Source organism: Anastrepha obliqua, chromosome 5 (genome assembly GCF_027943255.1).
Source record: "Anastrepha obliqua isolate idAnaObli1 chromosome 5, idAnaObli1_1.0, whole genome shotgun sequence".
Classification (NCBI taxonomy): domain Eukaryota; kingdom Metazoa; phylum Arthropoda; class Insecta; order Diptera; family Tephritidae; genus Anastrepha; species Anastrepha obliqua.
Genome location: NC_072896.1, coordinates 110,510,363 through 110,529,049, shown reverse-complemented (window position 1 = coordinate 110,529,049; position 18,687 = coordinate 110,510,363). Strand labels below are relative to the sequence as shown.

The 18,687-nt window shown below is 34.3% G+C and overlaps 1 protein-coding gene across 1 annotated transcript in view; it reads right to left on the bottom strand.

Annotated features, from left to right (window-relative positions):
- LOC129248920 (E3 ubiquitin-protein ligase TRIM9) overlaps nucleotides 1-18,687 on the bottom strand; it is a 48,111-nt gene that overhangs the window by 17,762 nt on the left and 11,662 nt on the right. The window contains exons 6-7 of the mRNA XM_054888532.1: nucleotides 14,338-14,370; nucleotides 3,739-3,878 (exon numbers count right to left, since the gene is read on the bottom strand). Of these exons, the coding sequence (XP_054744507.1) occupies nucleotides 3,739-3,878; nucleotides 14,338-14,370 (173 nt within the window). The remainder of the gene's footprint in view (nucleotides 1-3,738; nucleotides 3,879-14,337; nucleotides 14,371-18,687) is intronic.

Below are 18,687 nucleotides of genomic sequence, written 5' to 3'. Positions count from 1 at the left end.
GAGCAACTTTGCGATCAAAAAACGGGATATAAACTTGGTATTATAATTCCGAGTTATAGCTACGAAGTTTAAGCGCTCGGTAAAGAAATTTTAGAGTTTTGAAATTTTGAAAATTGCTTCTAAAAAAAGCGCCGTGAATTCGTTATATGGAGTAAATACGCAACACCGTCAGGGGAAAAAATTATGAAAAATCAACAAAAATTTTGAGCTACTTCAAGTTAAATTTCAAGGGCCGATGTTGAATGTGAACCACACCTAAACGTCAGCGACACCGTTGGACTTCTTTCTTTGGGGTTATTTGAAAGAAAAGGTGTACGTCGATAAGCCAGAAACAATTCAAGAGCTAAAGGATGAGATAATTCGGCATATTAACGCCATAGAACCTCAATTATGCCTCAGCGTCATCGAAAATTTGGACCATCGGATAGAGATGTGCCGCCGAAGCCGCGGCGGCTATTTGGCCGATATTTTGTTCCATACGTAATTGAGCCATACCAATTTTATCATAATAAAGAGAAATGACAATAATTTCCTAAAAGAATTGTATTTTATTCAAAATCAACACCGGCCCTTGAAACTTAACCACCCTTTACAAAGTAAACTGAAAAAATTTGGAAAAAAATGTATAGTTCTGTGCTTTATTCGATGTTGAAAAATTTGATATAGAGTTTTTTAAGAGATCTTTTTAACCCTTTGGGGACGAAGAGGTATTGGAGTGCGCACTAAAGAAAATAAATACGTTGAACGTTATAAAAACAAGAAAATTGTTCACAAAATCAGAAAATAATTATAAACAAACTGCTATCGCTGCTAATGTTGAAATGCCTGATTGGATTACTTATTTCACAGATTTCACTTCCACTTGGCGAAGTAATGTCGTCATAGTCCGTCTTATCAGATTCAAAGTAATATTCGTCAGAACTGTCACTATCTAACGTATCATCTCTAGATCGCTTACCCATCGCACGTAGGATAAAATATAAATAAAAAATATAAAAAGCCTGCTGGTTCCTCTGGCAGTGACACTGAGAGACTGAATCGAAGAAATGAAATTCGTTATGACTTTACCGTTGTCCCACATCGTAAGTTTACATTATAAGGAAGATAAGACTTCATCGCTAATGGTCCCTAAGTGTTTCAATGAAAACGTGACGCTTTTACTATACCTATGCGTATCTTATCGCTCAGAACGACAGGCGTCGCGAGCCTTGCAGCTACGAACTAATTTGGGCGGCTGTATGCCGACACGCGTCCGGAATGGTAAAATGGCTTGGGCGGCTATATACCGACAGTCGTCCCCAAAGGGTTAAAACTTAATTTGATTTGAATTTATTGAATAAATGTTTTTTTTTTTTTTCAAAAATATTCAGTTGTTTTTGTACAAAAAAAATTGAAACTTTTTTCTTCAGTTTTCAGTTATTTTGGATCTTTTCAACATTTTCTTTTTGCTTTTAAATAAAATATGTTTTCGAAAATAAAATTTGTTTTGAAAAAAAAAAATTGTTTTGAAAATTTTGATATAGATTTTTTTAGAATGATTTTAGAGTGATTTTTGAAAGTTATTTTTTTTTAACTTATATTTTTTTTTTTGAAAAATATTCACTTTTGGTTTTCGAAAAAAGTTTTTTGATTTTGGAAAAAAATAGGTTTGGAAAAATATTGTATACGAAAATTTTTGGGAAAAAAATTTTTTTGGAAGAATATTTTGTTGCTTTTGTTATTTTTTTGTTTTGTTTTTGCATTTTATTTTTTTTAAGAAAATATATTTTCAAAAAACAACAATATTTGTTTTGGAAAATTATTCAGTTGTTTTTGTTAAAAATTTGTTGAAAAAAGAAAAATTGTTTCGTGGAAAAATATTAATTTCATTTTTGTTAAAAATTAAAAAAAAAAATTCTTTGGAAAATATTTACAGTTTTTTTGTCAAAAATTGTTAAAAAAAATTTCAGTAGTTTTTAGAAACACATTCCTATCCCTGTATATATTATATTTTTAGCCTATTTTATTTAATTTATTAATTAATAGCCTAAAAAATACAGTATTTCTTACAGACTATGAAAACAGATTAATGCTAAAAAAATTAATCAAAATAAAATTAAACTTATAATTAACTAGTTTCAATTGTGAAGAAAAAGATAACATTTATTATAATTTACCGAGGAAGATTGTTAGATAATACTAAGAATTTAGTTCAGCAATTCATTTAGAACCAATTTGAAGTGATTCCTTGTGGAAGAAAAATCCAGGCCTGTACGATTTGAAAGCGAATTAAAATCACCCAGAGTTCTAGAAATCGGAGCATTGGAAGCATAATTAGTTCTTACCATCCCTAACCAGAAAAAGTCATGATTCCGTAAACTTCGCTGAGGAATATTGAAATTGATTTTCTCGAGTAGCGATGAGGAGTCAATAACCGCATTTATCAAATCAAAAAGGAAAGTAATGGAGAGAATAGTCTTTCTAATATCTAGTGATTTTAGATTTATGAGCCAGCGCCGACTTTGATAGGATGGAATAGGATCAGTGAAATTTATAGAACGCAAAGCATAACGCACAAAAGCTTTCTGGACACGTTTAAGCCTACTAATATGACAAGCATAATATGGTCTGCAAATAAAGACGGCGTATTTCAACTTCGAACGCACCAGAGACGTATATATAACAACTTTAGAGTATATGGATCAACAAAGTCCGAACTAAAACGTCGAATAAACGCAAGTACGGAATAAGACTTTGAAATCGTGTGATTTAAATGATTTTGAAGAGAGAATTTAGAATCAAATACCACATCTAGATCAGTAATTTCACTACGATCGGATAAACTAGAATCACAAATGTGGTAAGAAGTGGGTATAAGAGAACAAGATTTAGAATAAGAAATATAAAAACATTTGCTTATATTTAAATCTAACTTATTTCTTTTACACCAAGCAACAACGTTATCTAAATCAGAAAGTTTAAAGAGTACACTGTACTTGCAATCCCCGAGTATATCTTGAAATCATCGGCATACAAGAAAAAATTTTCGTTATTAAAACAACTAGAAATGTCATTAATAAAAAGTAGGGGACCCAGTATACATCCCTGAGGTACACCAGAGGACGCAATAAAAGAAATAGATGACGCTCCATCAACATTAACAACACATTTCCGAGAGGAGAGATAGGATTTAATCCATCTTAAAAGAGTGGCTTTGTTTTCATTAATAGCTTATTCAATGCTCAGTAATCCCTGAAAACTGCATAGGGATTCCCACAGCTTTTATGTTATTTTGTTTTCAAATACGCACAGCAAACCACTACCGAATAAATAAATTATAATCTAATCAATTAATTTTATAAAAAAAAAAATTAATACTATAAACACTAAGGGTAACTGTTCTAGTGGTTTGTGAGACCACTGATTGGTGCTTATGACAACAAAATGGCACGCCGAATATAATCCGTATTTCTACGAAGACATTACACGAAAATGTAAACTCCAAATCTCACTCTGCTTTTATTTTCTACCAAAATCCATTTTCGGAACCTAGTATTTTTTTGTGCTGCACAATGTAATTGTTCTAATGACCTAATGATTTTCCGATTTTATGTTTTATATTCATCAGTGAAATTTATTCAATCTCATAGTCATAATACAAACAATTATTTTTTCAATAATATTTTACTAAAGCGCGCCTAATTTCAGTTAACAACACATACAGGAAAAATAAACGCAAGAATTATTATTTACACTCACCCTGAACTCCCCACCGCTGCCATCATCCAACTCCAGTACATAACCATCGACGAAAGAATGGGCCGGTGCTTGCCACGCCACTGTAACCGAATTATTTTCCGCTGAACAGTCCTCTGGAACAATTGTGGGCGCTAATGGCGCTGTTGGGCATTGAAGAGGAGGAAAAGCAAGAAAAAAGTTGACGTTAGTTAATTGTAATACCGCTAAAGCTGATGCTTGTGAAAAACGGATAATAAATTATAATTTTCGAATTAAAAAGACCGCAAGAAAATTAAATAAATGTTCAGTAATAGCAAACAAACAAACAACAACAAAAGTGATTATTAAAATACACAAACAAAGGAAAAGGAATGAAATTTTTTTATTAAATTAAGGCAACACTGGCTAAATTAAATACGAGGGAGTACAACAGCATCAAAAAGTGAACAAGGAAATTTAGTAAATGAAAATAAAAAACATGCACTTAGTATATCGGAAAGGCGTAAAAAGTGCAGTAGTCGAGAAAATCGGTTTATTAAAAATTTGTACTTGCTGTGGATGAGTTCGAAAAGAAGCGCTAGGAAGCTTACTACGAGATTACATGCATAAATATTATTGAAATAATTTGCAAGAAATTGAGAACAAAATTAAAGAGCAAAACTTAAATATAAGGCATACAAATTAAAAAAAAAACGAGTAAGAGATCAAAGTGAGAATTTTAAATATAGGTTATAGCTGCAACCCTTGACTATCGATGGGGGTAGCAAAGCCGGTATGCATGATGAACCTGTTAACTAAAAAGTTCGGCTTCTTCGCAGCCAGTTGAAATTAGACTTTTCGGCGGAAATTTATAATAGCTTCGATTATTCACAGTGCTCGTCTGCATTAGATTCCAGAACGTGGAAGGATTATGAGAAATCAGACTTAGAGTGCCACGGACAAATTCAAAAACAGGATTTGAGTAATCGTACCTTTGAGTCCTCCGCTTTGATAAGATGAGCAGTGGATGGAAGAAGAGCGACAGGTTAAATCAACTACTAACAGCTGGTGAACTAAATTCTAAACATTTGAGATCTGAGAATCGCCTTCGAAGAGCGCGAAACTTTTTGAGACTCTGAAAAACGAACCTACGACTTCTTCTAAGAATACCAAAAGGACTCTAGTATATTGGTCATACGACTACCAAGTGCGAGGCCCCACAGGAAGATTTCTGTAAAAACTGCAGGAGTGAGTACATCCGAACACTAAACCTTCTGTAGATTCACATTTGCCTAGGGCTCTACTTAGAGTCTTATCAAGAAGGGAATTCAGTATTAAGATTCTCTTCGAGCGAGATGATCTCATATTTGAACTAATTAGCGTATTCAAGTGCTGTGACTATCTTAAGTAATGGTCTTCTACTCAATGAGAGAGAACAGCTTTTGGTAGTCACTTCAACGTACAAAGGACGCGAAAAGCCGAGCTCACAATATCGGGCACCTTACTTGTTGTCTGATCATCAGCGAAGCTTCTCAAATGATAACTGGTAATCCCACTCCATGTAGGTAGGTGGGTGGATAGGTAGGTAGGTAGGTAGGCAGGTCGGTAGGTAGGCAGGTAGGTAGGTAGGTGTGTAGGTAGGTGGTAGGTAGGTAAGTGGGTGGGTAGAAATGGCAGTCGGTCTCTAAAACAACTCACTTAAACCATTGCCGTTCCATTGTGCGATCCACAGTATCAGTTTACTTGCTACTCTTCGTTAAACTATTTTGGTCACTGGAAACCCATTGATCTGGCTAACACTTGTACCCCTAAGTAGCGTTTTTGAGCGCCTGACGTTACATTTTGGTCAAATTCTTTTTGTAGCGCTGAATGTTAGTAACGTCCTCAACCAAGTGCGACTTCATTATAACTCATCTACTATGGGATCATAGCAAAAGTGAAAGAACTCCAATTTGCTAAACAATACTCATAGAAGTGATACCCAAGAACAAACATTATGTCAATCTAGCCAAAAATGAATTGATTAACCAACCTTTAAGTTATCTCCATCAAGATAGATTCTATATATCAGAACAACTTAAGAGAATCAGAAAAGATTCACAGCAGCTGTATAGCGAGAAACGACATAGAAACGAGTTCCAGAACTAAACATAATAATGTTTCATCCTTCATCCGCAAAACGAACAAAAAATAGACCCTGCTCGGGTAGTTTCAAGATCAACAAACTGAAGTAGGAGTCAAGCAGATGTTGATGTAAAACTTAGTGCTCAAACCGGGATTGTTACTCGGACGGTAGGAGGCTTGCGCTTACACTATCTGCTTGTTCCTTCGCCCAGCTCTTTCTCCAATACAATTGAAAGTTTGTAATTACCTCCCGAGGGGCCAACGATACTAGAAAAAGCCTTCTATATCATTTGAAGTTTCATGCCCATAGTAGATCTCGAGTCAGGGCTCTACCATATGGTAGTAACGCATAAACTCATTCAGCCAAGGAAGTTTTAATGAGTTAAATTTGTACACTGGAGATGCTTTCCCAAAAAAACAAAAGAAAAAAAAACTTCGTGTCAGCGAAAGTCTACTCGATGTTGAAGAAGACGGTCAATGCACATATTTTTCATGAATTATCTGAGATACTGTAAGACCAAATACATTAATTTTCCCTTAACTAAATTGGGCGCAACGGAATGGAAAATATCAGTTAGTAAATGATATTGGGGCCCTCCGAAGCCGAATGGCTTGGTGAGTGACTACCATTCGGAAGCGCGTAGGTTAGAATCTCCGTGATAGAAAACGTTTCTCTAATAGCAGTCACCCCTCGGCAGACAATAGCAGACCTCCGAGTGTAATTCTGAAATGAAAAAGCTCCTCATAAAAAATGAGATGCCATTCGGAGTCGGCTTAAAACTGTAGGTTAGTTATAAAGCTCCGCACTAACGATTTTTACTTCATATGCGAATGCAACTGCTCCGCTGCTGACTATTTTCGGCATACTCCAGAGATACATAAGTTGAAACTAAAACACTCTTTGTACAATACATATATATTTTATTCATTGTATTTATGTGCGCATAAGTACAGATATTTTCAGTCGCATGAATATTTTATGGTGCCGAAAAGTGTATCATTCATAGTGTCGAATGACAGGTTATGGGAAATTGCGAGTGAGTTGTCTCAACTCAAATATAATAAAATGCTTGTTGACACACAAATACACACATAATATGCTATGACATGTGTACTAATACATATATACATAAATATGTGTGTTCACTTAAAAAAAAACAAGTCACAATTTATATTTGAAGCAGCTTAAGGCACAAAATGGAATTGCGGTAAAAGTTAGCGGAAATGTAGTAATATTTGGGCAAGTCGAAAAAAATGGTGTCTCTGTCTGTGTGACATTTTCATTTATTTGAAATTTTATAAAATTCATAGCCATATCGGAAGACACAAAAACATTTGACACATTGAAATTGTCATTGCCTGAAAAACTAAAAATTAACAAGGTTTTGCAAAAAAACTTTATACTGAAAGAATGAAATATATTTGCTTAATATTTGATAATAAATTTAATTTCGATTGGGGGAAAATGAATATTTAATATAATTTTATAAGAGTGGGCTAGAAACTAGAGTGGCATTTTTCCGATACTGATTTATGGGATAATTTTTTTTTATTTATTTTTTTTTTGTGCTTGGTTTCATGCCATTTAAATGTCATTGGATTTAAATTCACTTTGGTGATAATCAAAAAATTTAAAGTTGTAGATGAGAGTGTAAATAACGGTGACCGTTATTTAAAAAAGAAAATAATATGAATAATAAGCACTTTACCTAAGTAATGGATCTTTCCATTAACAAGGCTACCCTCTAAAATTTTATTACTTACTTTTACATTGGTTAAAAATTTTTGCTAGAAGCAGTTTTTCAAAGCGCGCAGAAGTAGTCTTAGGTTCTCGGAGCAATACGGACAGATATTATATATAATATATATATATAATCGGCGCGTACACCCTTTTTGGGTATTTGGCCGAGCTCCTCCTCCTATTTATGGTGTGCGTCTTGATGTTGTTTCACAAATGGAGGGACCTACAGTTTTAAGCCGACTCCGAACGACAAATATTTTTTTTATGAGGAACTTTTTCATGGCAGAAATACACTCGGAGGTTTGCCATTGCCTGCCGAGGGGCGACAGCTATTAGAAAAAAACTTTTTCTTAATTTTGATCTTTCACCGAGATTCGAACCAACGTTCTCTCTGTGAATTCCGAATGGTAGTCACGCACCAACCCATTCGACTACGGCGCCCACCAGGGGCAGTTACATACGTCCAGAATTTTTAAAACATCGATTTCTTTTTTACAAATTATTATTCTTTATAGTTTTAGGCTTATTTCTGTGGAAATCGACGAGAGTTTGAAGCGCACAGGTTGCTTGATGCCCTTCGCTTGCACTTGAAAGTTTAAACTCGTTTTTCTCGAAACTACTTTTTCCGGCACAGTCTGCATGGCAACTCATACAGTTTTTAATATTTTTTGATGGGTTCTTTTTTTTAAATATTCGAAAGTGTTTTCTCTATAGATTTGATTTTTGATATTTTTCTTAAAAATTTTTATAAACATAATTAAAGTATGACATTTATGACGTAAAACGCATACCTTTTTGTTTAAATGACGTAAATTGAAATTTTTTTTGAAATTTAATAATCCGGCTCTACAGACTATAACTACAACTCTATTTTACAAGATTTTTTTTACTTTTTACAGATCCATCAACATTTCAAGGAGAAATGATGCAGACCGTGGAGCAACTTTTCTTTCATTGCACTTTGGGTTACGTGATTTTTTATGTACTAATTTTTGTAAAGAAAAATTAAAATATTTTTTTTTTATAAAATTTAATTACTAATAAACAATGTATACAATTTTTTTATATTTATTTCTACTCTTATGCCTTTTAAAAACAGTTTTTCTTTCAGCGCATTTTTGGCGCTGCTGGACGTATGTAACCCCTTAAGCGCAGGGCAGTCATTAGAAGAGCCTTGCCCGAAAATTCATTGGGAATGTTTATGCTGTTACAACAACAAAAATTTCGCTTATTTCTTTCAGCATATTTTGGGCAATTTTTTTTCTATTTTTAATTTTAATTCTGAGAGAAAGGAGAGAAGAATTCGATACTTACTGGTATCGGAGTCATTCTAAAATTCAAACAGAAGAACATCGGCGTTGTTTTATAAGATGTTTAAAATGTTCCTTTAAGGTATTTTGATTCTTTTGGCGGCTTACTCTTTAGGATATATATCTCGAAAATTCGTTAATACCTCAGTACCGTAACAAGGTCTCTAAATCTTTCGGACTGCTTTGTGAGTAAGCAAGTTGATCTGCCGTCCGGAGGAGGCATAAAACCACACGTCTCTCTAATTGTGAAAAACCAACAACACTCGCTCCCCACAAATAGGAGGAGGAGCTCGGAAAAACACCCAGTACATCCAATACAGGGTGTAAGCGCTAATTATACGTTTAATAAAAAATATATATGTGGGGCATTCTTTCTGAACGTGAGACCCCCTGCCCCCAGAATAGATTTTGACGAAAAGAGGTCTATGAGGGCTTAAAATGTAGGTAATTATGTTTACTTTCGAAAGCAAAGTGGCACTTCTTGAAATTCAAAATGGCGGATCCAATATGGCGGATTCAATATGGCGCAATTTTGCAGTTCGTGCATCAGATTTATGCTATTTCGTGTTTTCTTTATTTATTTTTAAGTAAAATTGTTGCATTGGATTTAATTTTACATATTTTCAAGTTAATTATTTATTTTTATTGGTCACTGATTATTCATCACATTTTTTATCATCAGTTCATAGCATAAATCTGATGCACGAACTGCAAAATTGCGCCATATTGAATCCGCCATATTGGATCCGCCATTTTGAATTTCAAGAAGTGCCACTTTGCTTTCGAAAGTAAACATAATTACCTACATTTTAAGCCCTCATAGACCTCTTTTCGTCAAAATCTATTCTGGGGGCAGGGGGTCTCATGTTCAGAAAGAATGCCCCATGTATATATTATATATGGTTAAATTTCAAGGGCCGATGTTGAATGTGAACCACACCTAAACGTCAACGACACCGTTGGACTTCTTTCTGTGGGGCTATTTGAAAGAAAAGGTGTACATCGATAAGCCAGCAACAATTCAAGAGCTAAAGGATGAGATAATTCGGCACATTAACGGCATAGAACTTCAATTATGCCTCAGCGTCATCGAAATTGTGGTCCATCGGATGGAGGTGTGCCGCCGAGACCGCGGCGGCCATTTGGCCGATATTTTGTTCTATACGTAATTGAGCCATACCAGTATTACTATAATAAAGAGAAATGATAATAATTTCTAAAAAAAATTGTATTTTATTCAAAATCAACACCGGCCCTTGAAACTTAACCACCCTTTATTAAAATGATAAAACAAGAAAAAAAACGGATTTTCTAATTTTAAATATTTTTTTATGTCACTATAAAAATAATTGTAGCGGCAGGCTAGTCCCCTACGCTGTCAATAATCAAAAACAGATTAAGGAATCCAACGCAAGACTCAGTCTTGTCGAGACTCTATGCTTCCGAGAGGAGTGGACAAGGAAGAAAAAAAAATAATAATTAAAACTATCGTATTTAAATAAAGCTTAGGGTATAATTTTTTTTGAGTTTGTGGAGGAATATCGAAAGGAAAAATTAATTCCGGTATTCAGTAATGATACTGACTACTATTCGGGAGTTCGTAGGTTCGAGTGTCCGTGCACAAAAAAGCAAATTGATGGAAAAAGTGTCTCTAATAGCTATCGCCCCTATGAGGAGGAGCTCGGACAAACACCGAACAGAAGTGTTTATTCAATAAGCAGTTTCTAGTCACAAATAGAGACTTTCACCAGTGACATCTCATTTTTAGACCAGTTTGCTATTCAGCAAGCAGTCTCTTGTTAAATTTATATCTATGAGGAAAAAAATATATATCTAAATGGAACAAAGTATCATCTGACTGTCTCAAAATTACTCTCCAACATATTTGGGATCTTTTTGTGACTTCCAGCTACTGAATACCCTAATCATCTTAAGTAACAAAGATAGACTCTCTAGCGGAAAATCTCAAAGTTAGTGAATTGAACACAAGTTATTGAAAGCCGGTATAAAAAACAACTAGCAAGTACAGCACTCTGACCACATTAACTCCATTGTCACTGAACTCGGGTTCCCTTTTTAACTTTCTTTGAATCTGCCAGACCTCCGAATAAATCCGAGTAGATCTTGTGGTGCCAAGGTGGCCGCTTCATAACACATCAAATAATCTTTTATCCACAAATACAGGGTTGGCCATATTAAACTGACCCATGTGATTATTAAAAAAATATGGAAAAAGAAACATTTTTTTGTGTTTCATTGTGAAAAACATTTAATTTAGTTCAAGAAGATTCGTTTACATCACTTTTTGAATATGATATCGCGCAAGTGGTCGCCCTTAGCTCGTATAGCGTAATGTGCCCGTTTTTCGGCGTTTTCCATAGTTTTGGCCAGCGTCTCGGCCGATATGGCGGCTATTTCCCGTCGGATATTGGCCTTAAGTGCGCCTAGTGTCTTTGGCTTGTTGACGTAAACCTTAGATTTCAAATTACAGTAAAAAGTTATAGGGTTACTCAATGGGTCAGTTTAATATGGCCAACCCTGTAGTCCAGTCAAAAGAGACAAAAAAAATAGCCAACTAAGTAATTTTAGGAGTATGCGAGTTTATGGTTTTATTATGTAAAACCCATCACTGTGAACTTAAATTTGAGTTTTCGGGGTCGGGGGTTGTGTCCCGCGGCCGCCATCTTGGAAATAAGGGGGCAACTGGTTTTTTGCGTTTATCTCGTGAATTCCGAAAGTTACGAAAATTTTGTAAGATACTTTTTTGTAGACAATAATATTATCTACAACTTTCATTCAAAACTTTTTATTGTAAAATTAATAATAAAAAAGTTATAAACAAAATAACGCGAAAAATTAAGGGATGAATTGTTTTAAAGCGTAATAACTTCTTTTTTATAGATTTTATGGAAAATATACTTCAGATCTTTTTTATAGAGCATTCTTTTGTGAACATTTTTGTCTATAAGTTTTTTCCGCTATCTTTATTTAGTCGTATGATTTTGAGCTGCTAAGCGGAGCAACCAATACATTAGCGAAGCGCGTACATGATTACACAGGCCGACAAAATTTAACCAACATTCAGACCCAGAAACCAGACTATATATTTCCGAAGGTTTATGATGCGCTGAATCCAAATCTGGCCTCAGAATTGCTCTATCTGCTCTGCTTTTCGTAACCTAAAAGTGCAAAAAACACCATTTTTGCCCATATTTGAGGTTATGTAGCCTTGCAGATGTTTTCTTTCACCAAAATTAAAGGATGGAATCTTTAAATACAAGCCTTCTTTTTTCAAATGGCGTTTTATTTGCTCAAATATCATTTTTTTTCGCAGAGATATCGCATTTTGAAATTTTCATGTTTCTAAATTTTCCTACACCTGAAAATCGATTAAGATAACATAGACATGATATAGTCGATTACTAATTTTCTTGGGTTTGAGGGCCTGAAATATATGGATTAATAGTATGTAAATTTGGAGTTTGTGGGTAAGCCTGCTTGCGGTTAAGTGGGTTAGCCTGCTCGCGGTATGATAGGGGTGGTTTCTAGGGGTTAGGGCTGTGTGTGACTCGGTACCCAAAGGTTAGATAGTGTAGGGGTGTGGTGAGTCAGCACACTTATGGTGTGAGACAAAATTTTAAGAAAAATAAGACTCAATTCAAAAGAAGTTATTACGCTTTAAAACAATTCATCCCTTAATTTTTCGCGTTATTTTGTTTATAACTTTTTTATTATTAATTTTACAATAAAAAGTTTTGAATGAAAGTTGTAGATAATATTATTGTCTACAAAAAAGTATCTTACAAAATGTTCGTAACTTTCGGAATTCACGAGATAAACGCAAAAAACCAGTTGCACCCTTATTTCCAAGATGGCGGCCGCGGGACACAACCCCCGACCCCGAAAACTCAAACTTAAGTTCACAGTGATGGGCTTTACATAATAAAACCATAAACTCGCATACTCCTAAATAAGTTAAATCTTCTTTTGACTGGACCAAAACTAAAATATTTTCATCGATTATTTTTCTGCTGTATGTAGCTCAATGCATGCCAAAACCAATGAAAAAGGTAAGGACTTAAAAATATATACCTGCTATACTTAAAAATGAATTATAAATTTGGCGCATTTGTCACATATTTCCATACAAATGCATGTAAATACATAGGGGTCCAGCAAGATCCGAGATGCCTAACCGAAAGTGTAATTTTTTAAGCCTTTTTTCGCTTTCGTCCTATTCGAGGATCCCTTTAAAAGCCTATATCCATAAATCTATAGGAAACTAGATTTAAGGAAGCTACCTGGAAGTTTCAGTCGTTGGCTATCATAGAAAAATGTTATATTCACGTCAGTTCTGGCCAAACCGGTCAGCCCGGAGAATTGAAAAGTGGATGGTAATTTTCAAATACGGAAGAATATTGAATAACAAAAATTAAAATATAGTTAACTACTTTTTTGGCTATACATATATCAAATTTAAGGGGCAGTATTAAGAAAAAGTATATTGTGTTTGGTCTATCCGAGAAGACATGCGTAGAGTAAATAGATATATTAAGTAGTGACGCTGGGAAATATCTGCGTTGGGTAATGTAATCAAAGTGGAAAATCGTATCAGTACAAAAAAATGGCATCAGCGGTTCGAGATTATGATAATGAATACATAGAGGAATGGACCAGGATATAAAAAATGTAATAAAAAATATGGGAATGAATACAAAGAAGAACGGACAATAATACAAAAATTACACAAAATTTTTAAGGAAAAATAAACAAACGACACGAAATGAAGACATCGAGAAAGCATTAGCAACCAACACCAAACGAAAAAGCAACAAGAAGAAGCACCAAACCATAAATTAGATTAATCAAAGATTATCAAAGTAAGCAGATTTTCAAGAATTTTCCAAATATTTAGTAGAGGTCAACACAAAAGCTTATTTTCAAAAACAAAAAAAAATTAAGAACCACAAAAAGCCAAAACAACAGCAAGAAAAAACAAGTCTATGCATATAAAAGTAAGCAAGTGTGTGTAGGTACTTTTTGTTGTTATCGTTGGAAAGAGTGTTGACAACAATGACAGAGATGGTAGTGATAACGTAGGCGACATTGACGGTGATGAAAATGATGATGAGGTGTCGGTATTGGTCTTGGTGTTGGTAGTTGTGGTAGTGAAGGTATTATTGTTGGTGGATGATGTGTTGATGGCATTATTGGTTAGGTGCGTGAAGATGGGTATACAATTATTGTGAAATCTGGATGAAATGGATTTTGGTAGTGTTGCAGTACGCATGAATTTAGTTGGTATTGTTTTTGTTGTTGTTGTAGTTGCGGTATTATTGTTTGTGCCAGCTGTGGCTGCAGTTGCGGTTGGAGGCGCAGTTGCAGTTACTGTTGTTATTGTTTTTGTTGTCGTTGTCGCATGATTATTTGTTTTTATTGTTGTGATTACGGGTAACAACATCTCACCTGCTGGTAATCTTTCTTCTCCATCTTTGACGGCTATTTTTGGGCGCATTTCGAAATTTTCAAGTATTTCAACAATTCGTTTCGTTTTTGCGGTTGTCGTTGCATGGATGCATAGGATTGGTGGTGCATCAATGCGTGTGCGTGTGTGTGTGCGTGTATTTTCATAGATGCACGTTGAAATGAGATTATTTTTTAATTGTCAGTGGTAAGTGATATGGGTAAGCATAAATATTTTCCCCAAATATCAATTGAAGCAAATTATTCGATTATTCAATTTATCGGTGGTTGTTGAGTCACAATTGATGATGGGTTGGATGTTGCGCATAGGTTTGGTAGCAATGCATTTTTTTTATTTTCGATTTTTTTTTTCGATTTTTGTGTGCAAGAGAAAGAGAGAGCAAAACAGACACAATTATGTAGATTACATTTGTATATTTTTCGTATTTAAAACCACTTACACATATACATACAAACGAACAAAAAACGTGTTAAATGCATTTACATATACCTGAATACGATTTTACCTACATACAATAAATTAAGGAACAATTAGTCTATTTTAATAGCAAAGCGCCGCGTTGAAACCATTTCGCCCCAAACAATTGCACTTCAAGCCGCCGAGGGCTCTCCACAAAAAAGTATCAAATTTCCGATAAAGTGTTTGCGTGCACACACATAAAAGTACACTTGTGTTCATAATTATAGCAGTGCGACTTTCTCGAAAGTTTGTACTATTTATTATTTAGATTTTATTTAGCTTTTTAAGGCTTTCTGAGGTTTTTTTTATAATTTGCTTTTATAATTTTTATTTCTATTTTTTTTTTTTATAATTTTTTTTGTATTTTTTTTATCAATTTGTTTTTTTATTTTATTTTTTTAATTTCTTTTTCAATTTTTTTTTGGTTTTTGTAGAAATTAGCTTATATTATATAAAAAACCATATAACTCACAATTTCAAACTTTTTACAGAATTAAGAAAAATTCAATAAATTTTCATCAACATTTGAAACTCTTTAATTGGAAATTTGAAACTTTATTGACGTAAAATGGTTACAAATTTAATATTCAAAGTATTGTCCATCGCTTACTACTACTTTTTCCCATCTTTCTGGCAATTCACGGATTCCCTTTGTGAAAAATTCGGTCGGTTTTGCCGCAATCCACGAATCGATCCATTTTTTGACTTCATCGTAATTACGGAAGTGCTGGTCAGCCAGGCCATGTTGCATCGATCGGAAGAGATAGTAATCGGATGGCGCAAGGTCTGGACTATACGGCGGGTGGGGTAGGACATCCCATTTGAGCGTTTCTAAGTATGTTTTGACCACTTGTGCAACATGTGGCCGAGCATTGTCATGTTGCAAAATAACTTTGTCGTGTCTATCGGCGTATTGCGGCCGTTTTTCTCGCAGTGCTCGGCTCAAACGCATCAATTGTCGTCGGTAGACATCCCCCGTAATCGTTTCATTCGGTTTCAGTAGCTCATAATACACAACACCCAGCTGGTCCCACCAGATACACAGCATAACCTTCAGGCCATGAATATTCTGCGCCGACGTCGATGTTGAAGCATGGCCAGGGTATCCATACGTTGCCCGACGTTTTGGATTGTCGTAATGGACCCACTTTTCATCGCCAGTCACAATTCGATGCAAAAAACCCTTTCTTTTGTGCCGTTGAAGCAGTTGTTCGCATGCCATAAAACGGCGTTCAACGTCTCTTGGCTTCAATTCATACGGCACCCAATGGCCTACCTTTCGGATCATTCCCATGGCTTTTAAACGTTTGGAAATGGTTGATTGATCAACTCCCAAAGTTTTTGCAACCTCTTCTTGCGTTTGAGCCGGATCTTGATCGAGCAATTCCTCCAATTCGGTATCCATGAACTTTGGCGGCGCACCCTCGCGTTCTTCGTCTTCCAAGCCAAAATCACCACTTTTAAAGCGTGCAAACCACTTCTGGCACGTTCGCTCAGCTAGAGCATGCTCACCATAAACTTCCACCAAGATACGATGACTTTCGGCTGCTTTTTTCTTCATATTAAAAAATTCCCCGCAAAAACACATTATTTGGCACGAAATTCGACATTTTCAAGTGTGGTAAAAATATTGTTGTTTACGCTTCAAATAAAAAACTTATACTGACGTTTGTGCCTTACGACAGTAGCTCTCCAATGAATGTTTGGAAATGTGGATCGATGGAATAATAATCAAGTTACGCCATCTGTTGTAAAACCGCAAGGAACTTATTCATAGTCCTATTAAAAAAAAAATGGAGTGGATCGAATTGTGGTATGAAAAATCCTAGTTTGAAGTGGCTCCAAAATCGCTTTGGTAGGTGGGTAAAATTGCAAGAGTGCCACAGGCTCACTTCAAGTAGCACTTACGTGCCGTTTTGATACCATGATACCATAATGTGGACCATTACCTGTGAAAAGAAAAATTTTTGAGAAGAGTAAACCTTCTACAGCCATCCAGTGCTGTTGATGTAGTGGAGGAGAGAGAAGGGATCTAGGCTGGAGAATTTCTTCAAGTCATCCACAAAGGGTACGCTAAGGAATCTCAAGCGCCTTGCCGCCAGAGCCGGACAGTTGCAGAGAAAGTGTTCCACAGTCTCTTTCTCTGTAGGATCCCCACAGGTTCTGAAAATCGCTTTGATTTTTGACAATTTTTTTCTAAAAAAAAAATTCGTCCACATTTGAACCTCTTTAATTAGAATTAAAAAAAATCGAGTAGGCAGTTTTATATTACATTGAATTTTAGTATGAAAAATTCTAGTTTGAAGTGGCTCAAAAATCGCTTTGATTTTTCACTTTTTTTCTAAAAAAAAAATACATCAACATTTGAAACTTTTTAATAAGAATTTTTAGAAAAATGTTCAATAAATAGTTTTATATTTATATTATAGCCCAATGTATTTTAATATAAATAATTTTACTTTAATCAGGTTGATTTTTCACAATTAAATCAGGTTGATTTTTCACAATTTTTTTTCTTCATGGTTCGTCCCGTTAAAAAAATTTTGAGTATTACTTATATGGAAAAAAATGCATAGCAGCGTCAACGTGGCATTTGAAAAATATTGACTACTTATTTATTTTTTGGTTTTAAAATTAAAACTTTTTTGTTTTTTTTTGAAATTTAAATTTTTTTTTATTTTAGTGTTTCTTTTTTTTTTGGTGAAATATAGCTTTTACTACATCAAAAACTACTTACAGTTTAGAACTTTGTATAAAATTAAAAAAAAAAAATTGAACAAAGTTTTTCAACAATTCAAACCTTTTAAACAGAACTTTTATTAAAATGTTCGATATGCGAATTTATAGTTCATTTATTTTTAGTATAGAAAATTCTAGTTTGAAGTTGCTCAAAAATCGCGTTGATTTTTGACAATTTTTTTTCTTGACGGTGATGGGCAATTTCTTTCATATAAAACAAGAAGAAAATGCACAACAGCGTCAAGGTGACTTTTTGCCAAATTGTGACTATTTATTTATTTTTGATTTAATTTTTTGAGGTTTTTTGAAATTTGTTTATTTTATTCTTTTATTTTTATTTTTACATCAAAAACCAACCATATATGTATGTAGCTTACAGATTCAAACTTTGTACAAAGTCTAAAAAATTTAATTAATTTTGCTTCCCGATTCCCCGGTTTTTAATGAGAATTTCCAGAAAAATGTTTCATATGCAATTTTATAGCCCATTGAATTCTGGTATAGAAAGTGTAAGTTTCAAATGACTTAAAAATTCTCTTGATTTTTGGGCATTTTTTTCCTGGCGCGCTGCAATTTTTTCACATAAAAAAATTGTAAAGCATTCGTTATATGGACGAAAACGCATAATACCGTGAACAAAAAAAGTCTTCAAAAATCAAAACGAATTTGGAGCCACTTCAAACTTGCACTTTGTTATACCAAAATTGAATGGGCTGCAAAACTGCGTACCCAATTTTTTGTTTTAATTCTGACTAAAAAGTTTGAAATTTTTGTAAATTTTGTAAATAGTTAGAAACTACAAATTATATGATTTTTATTGTAGTATAAAATTTGTATAAAAAATAAAGTCATATAAAAATTAAAATACCAAAAAACAAAAAACCTAGATACACAAAACTTCACTACGCTGCTTTTACTCCGATCACAGGTGTACATATGCATGTAGGCACTCATACACAAACACACTTAACAAGCGCATGTGTACGTACATCTAAAATGGATACGAGTCAATTGGAAACACTTTCAAAACAATCAAATTTTGTTGAAAAGTGTTAAGTGGCCGTGGTGATTTGTAGTGGCACAGCTGCCACATGCAGCCGAAACCTCTACCGCTGTCTCACCGCTTGTGGCAA